At 46.0% G+C, this 5,540-nt stretch overlaps 1 protein-coding gene across 1 annotated transcript in view; it reads right to left on the reverse strand.

The window, feature by feature from the left end:
• DECR1 (2,4-dienoyl-CoA reductase 1, mitochondrial) overlaps window positions 1–1,326 on the reverse strand; it is a gene marked incomplete at its 5' end in the record, with an annotated part of 15,454 nt that extends 14,128 nt beyond the window's left edge. Inside the window, one exon of the mRNA XM_006769043.2 lies at window positions 1,240–1,326. Within this exon, the coding sequence (XP_006769106.1) occupies window positions 1,240–1,326 (87 nt within the window). The remainder of the gene's footprint in view (window positions 1–1,239) is intronic.
• Between the last annotated feature and the right edge of the window lie 4,214 nt (window positions 1,327–5,540).

A 5,540-nucleotide genomic window follows, 5' to 3' on the forward strand; every position in this document is an offset into this window, starting at 1 on the left:
GGTTCACAAGTTTATAATACATGATACAAGAAACAGCTTATTAAAGTCACTCTTATAACCTGTTAATATAAACTGGGACAATTTCTTCAGAGGCCAATTGACAACATTTATCAAAATGTTAATTATAAATACCCTTCGAGCCAGCAACTCCACGATTGGGGATTTTTCTTACAGATATACTCACTCATTTGGGGGGAGAAAGAAGCAATGTTCAAAGTGACAGGCCAGGGAGGACATGGGCTCAGGCGGACTAGAAAGTCCCAAACGAGACAGTGGCTCCAGCCTCATTGCGTGGAACAGCCTGCAGTCACCCTATTTGACTCAACAGGAGGCAGCCGCACCGAAGGCAAGACAGCAGGCCAACGATCACAAGGGCGCCTGCAGCCCACAGCCTCCATGGCCAGCACTAAAAGGGCTGAAGGACAAGAGCTCCTCCAATGAGCTAGGACACCTGCATCCCTCAGCCTCCGCCCCTGGCAGTTTTGGCGCATAAAATTCAACCCCAAGGACAGCGAGGCTGAGTCCCAGCTTTCCCTGGTTGTGGCTCAATCCCCCCCCCCCCCTCGCCCTTTCCTCTAATAAACTCCCTCTTGCTCACTGCGTCCGCCTGATTCCTTGAGCAACTTCAATCTTACACAGATATCCATTAAGATAAAAATAAAATTAAAATAGCTATTCTATTTATAATCACATCAAAAAGACCAAAATACTAATATATTTAATAAAAGCAGTGTAAGACTTGTAAAGATACCTGTGTTCATGGATTGAAAATGATCTACAGATTCCATTTCTATCAAAATCCCAGTGGGCTTTTGCAAAAGTTGACACACTTATCCTAAAATTCATTACTGTTATTATTTTTTAGGGACTCCGATATACAAGGGGCTCAAAGTAGCCCAACATATTCATTAAAGCATAGCTAGTAACAGGAAAGGCTAAAAAACAAATCTGCATTTCCATAGGGAATATAATTAATCAATCAGGGCTCAGCCATATAACAAAATCCGGTGCATCTATTAAAAGCTAGAACTCACATTAATGTAAACATTGTTACATATATATTGTTTACACAATCACTCAACAATTACTTGTTGAGGAAATTCTGTTAAGGAACACATTCCATTTGTGTGATTTTTAATGAGGGTCTCTTCATACACATGTTGATATATGCACAGAAGTTGCTGGAAGAACCATAAGAAACCAGCCCTCCGCACCCTGACCCTCGCCAAGCACGGTCACCTCCCGCCTTTGCTCCTCCTTTCTTTTCAGCCTCAACCTCTCACGTTCTTTCTCAACCAGCGGAGTCAGCCTTCTAAAGGAAGCAAAGTGTCAGGAGCTCTGTTGACACTTTAAAACTGGTGCCTCTTTAAAAATGGGTCGCATGACACCCTCCCTACATCAGGGTGAAGGCTCCGCCCTGGACTCCAAGAAGACAGACCCACTGGGGCTCGTGGCAGGTTCTCCCAGGAGAGGGGCTTACGGAATGGCCACTGCTGATGCTTGTGTGCTGATGAGTGCTTGATACGCTCATTCAGTTTTCATTTAAAAGTTAACAAGCCCTGGCCGGGGTTGTGGCTCGGTTGGTTGGGCATCATGCCATGCACGGAAAGGTCGCTGGTTCCACTTCAGGTCAGGCACATGCAGGGGTTGTGGGCTCGATCCCCAGGAGGGGGCGTGCAGGAGGCAGCCGATTGTTTCACTCTCGCATTGATGTTTCTCTCTCTCTAAAAATCAATAAAACTATTTTTTTAGGTTAAAAAAAAAATTTGCCCTATCTGGTTTGGCTTAGTGGATAGAACATCGGCCTCCAGACTGAAGGATCTCAGGTTTGATTCTGGTCAAGGGCACTTACCTTGGTTGCAGGCCCTGGTCAGGGTGAGTGCAGGAGGCAACCAATTAATGTGTTTCTCTCACATTGATGTTTCGCTCTGTGTCTCCCTCTCCTTCCCACTCTCTCTAAAAATCAATGGAACAATATCCTTGGGTGAGGATTAACAAAACAAAACAAAAAGCTTTAAAAAATCAAATCACATATACAAGTTCACAATAAAGGAAGGGTAGAGGAAAACTGGCCTAGCGGCCGTGTGATGGGAAGGACCCAGGACCTGTTTGAAGTGTAAGTACTCTGTATTCCACAGCTAAGTGTGAGCTATGTTTATAAGACAATGGAATATTACCATATCCATTTTTAAAGTTTCTAACTACCTGTTGGTTTAGGTCAAAATAAATATTTTTCAGATCAAATTTACCCCGACTGATATTCCCATAAGTGAACTTGGCCTTAAATGTCACATAAAAATGGCAGCGTGGTAAAGACTGGACAACCTTATTTCTCAAAGGATGACTTTGGGAAAATGCATATCTTTGCATTCTCAAAGCAATTCATATAGTGTATGCACACAGTGAGCCTCCAGTCACCACCTCCCGATGAACTCTGTCCAGCTGCTAGAAGGCAGTCTGTGCCATGCATGCATTCTGTTCACTGCCCAGACCACCGTGGACGGGTCACAGGTGGAAGGGGCCGCTAGAGGAGACCTGCTGATGCTCCACTGCACCGAGGCAGAGGACAGCCCTGACAAAGGAGGGACCCCCCACTAATGCCGACAGTGTAAACATCACAGAATGAAGGAGACCAAACTCCCCCCGGCTCTGGCACCCCACCAGCCGTGTAGGCTCCGGCTCTGTGCTGCGGTCTGCGCTCCTCCACTGGCTCCGTAACAAGGGGCTGCCCAGAGGAGCTAAGCGTCTGCAGAACACAGACCTCTTGCCACAGCAACACAAAGGCCCAGCCGAGCAAATCTAAAAGGCAGTGAACTGGCCCCTGGCCCCAGTGCAGAGGCTGGGCTATGCAGCTGCTGCCAGTAGCAAGGCTGGACTTACATTGCTGAGTAATAACACATCTTACAGCAACGAACGGGAGGCCTGGGAACAGTAGTTGCCCTGTGTGCAGGGGATACTTGCCGTTTTTTGTGAGTTATCTGTCTGCAGTTAGATGTGCACCAAGAAGATGCTTGGCCGATCCTCCACAATCCAGGGAGATGGAGTCAGAGAGGAATTTGCAGGCAGTTTGCAATTTTCAGCTGGAGTCTCACTCCTTCCAAACTTTCATTCAGATCATCTCTTATGTATCCCTGTCACGTGAGCCAAAACTAACATGACTCTTTTTTGTTAGTCATGTTAGTTAGAAACAGAACTCCTGCTCTTGAAGGGGTTTATTTTGACCTGGGAATGTGCTTATTAAAAAATGCAGCAGTGAACAAACCAGGTGAGATCCTTGCCTCCAGGCGGCTTTTATTCTGGAATTTTTAACTGTATAAAGAAAGACTTCTTAGGCTTTCCAGAGAGAAGAGAAGCACAAATAAGGGGGCAAATCCAGGCAGCCTTACACTTCTCCCAATAACATTCAGTATCAGAAGACAATGAACCGATGTTTAGTTCTAAGAGGAAAATGAATGTGCTTCATCCAAGCCGCATGATGCCCGGACACCAGTCTTTTCCCTGCAGTTGGGTATCTGGAATGACAGTCACCCAAGGTCACCGTAACACCTTATTGTGTGTTGTTGTTTTTTTAAATTTCTTTAACTGTAACACCTGAATTCATATTGACCAGGTATCATTTTCATAAAAATAGTAAAGTTATTACTTTTATGAAAGCAAAAGAAAAAGAAGCAAAGAGTGAACTGACAAAGGAAGAATGGCAAATTAAAAAAAGTGAACTTGAGCTTACTGCACGAGATGGAGGTTGGCACTTCCTATCAACTCTAATTTATTTTTCTGCCTGATCTTGCTCTTACACAAATTGATTTTAAGGTGCACTCATGGGTCAGCATCCCTAGTTTAAAACAATACACGGGGCTCAATGACAGGAGGTACCTTTTTCAACACCAAAGAATGCTCAACACTTAGTAGGCACTTAATTAGCATTTCCTGATACACAAGTGGATAAATTAATGTTTTCGTCAATACAACTGAGAGCAGGATTTTAATTCAATTTTTTAAATCTTTGTCCCCAGGGCCAGGCACAGAGCCAGTTCTGAATGTTTGTTTTGTAGTTAACCACACAATTTAACACAGCACCTCTTTTTCTTTTTTTTTAAATCCTCACCTAAGGATATTTTTCCATTGATTTTTAGAGAGAATGGAAAGACAGAGAAATACTGATGTGAGAGAAACACATCAATTGCTTGCCTCCTGCAGGCACTCTGACCAGGGACTGGGCCTGGGCTGGGAGGAGCCTGTGACCCCCAACACGCCCTGGTCCAGAATCGAACCCAGGACCCTTTAGTCCACAGGCCGACACTCTATCCACTGAGCCAAACCGGCTAGGGCAGCACAGTACTTCTTAAATAGGATGTGTAACAAAAGAAACATTTCTCTTGGTTCTTGGTAACAAAAGTATTCAAATGAGGGGTTTCAGGCTGTATTTGCACACATACAATTCCAGCTTCACTGATGTGGACTTGTCTTCTCCCAGGAATTCAAACGGAGGGACCCACCACCCATCGCAACAGGGTTTCTTGCCTCCAAACCTTCATTCTCAACATTTTTCTTAAAGGGATTTCAGAATTGTCAGATTGCAATTAGTTTTTAAAGGGGTTCATTTTCTCCCTCAGCCTGCACTGCCTAATGGTGTCAGAGAGCTGGGGTGCAGCGTGTGGGAGCTATTACCACACCCCCCGCGGTTGGTGTTGGAGACTTTCCACCAGAGGGCTGCTGGAGGACTGACGTGAGAAGGAATCAGAAACCATTAATTAGTGTCTCTGATAACGACCTACAACCTAAATCTTCACAGGAAGAGGAACCGGTATCAGCAAAGCCACAGCCCTGAGCAGATCTTTTACAAAGAAAGCTGTGTCACTTGGGAGACTCATCAGACCGTTTCATGTGTTCTCCTTACTTGGGATTTGTCCTTTTCCAAGAAAGAACACCAGGGTGCCCCGTTCTATCCAACTGTCAGAAGTGCTCCCACTGGCAGGTTATTTTTTGTGGCTGGCAGGGACCCGGGCCTCTTGGGTTGGTTGAGTCAGGGTTTTGTTTAGCTGGGGGCGGGGCTATCGGACTTTCTCCTTTCTCGGTTCCATCCCTCCGCCCCTGCCGCCCTTCCGGCGCGCTGTCTGCAGGTCGAGGTCCTGGGTGCACCGCGTCCGACAGCGGGATGCTGATCTTTTTTTCCTCTTTTTATGTGAATTTGTTTGTATTAATGTTTTTTAATTATTGATTTCAGAGAGGAAGGGAGAGGCAGAGAGAGATAGAAACATCAATGATGAGCTGCCTCCTGCATGCCCCACACTGGGGATTGAGCCCGCAACCCGGGCATGTGCCCTAACCAGAAATCAAACCGGTTACCTCTTGGTTCATGGGTCAATGCTCAACTACTGATCCACACTCCACTGGGCCAAACCAGCGAGGGCCCCACTAATGTTCAGTCGCACAGAAGCACAAGATGGAGTTTCCCTCTTAAGAAAGGGCCTGCTCCGGCCAGTGACCCGCCGCGTGCGCTCGGTCCCCTTGTCCCAGTTGGCACACGCCTGGGGAGGGGA

The sequence above is a fragment of the Myotis davidii genome, unplaced genomic scaffold, assembly GCF_000327345.1.
Source record: "Myotis davidii unplaced genomic scaffold, ASM32734v1 scaffold1104, whole genome shotgun sequence".
NCBI lineage: Eukaryota > Metazoa > Chordata > Mammalia > Chiroptera > Vespertilionidae > Myotis > Myotis davidii.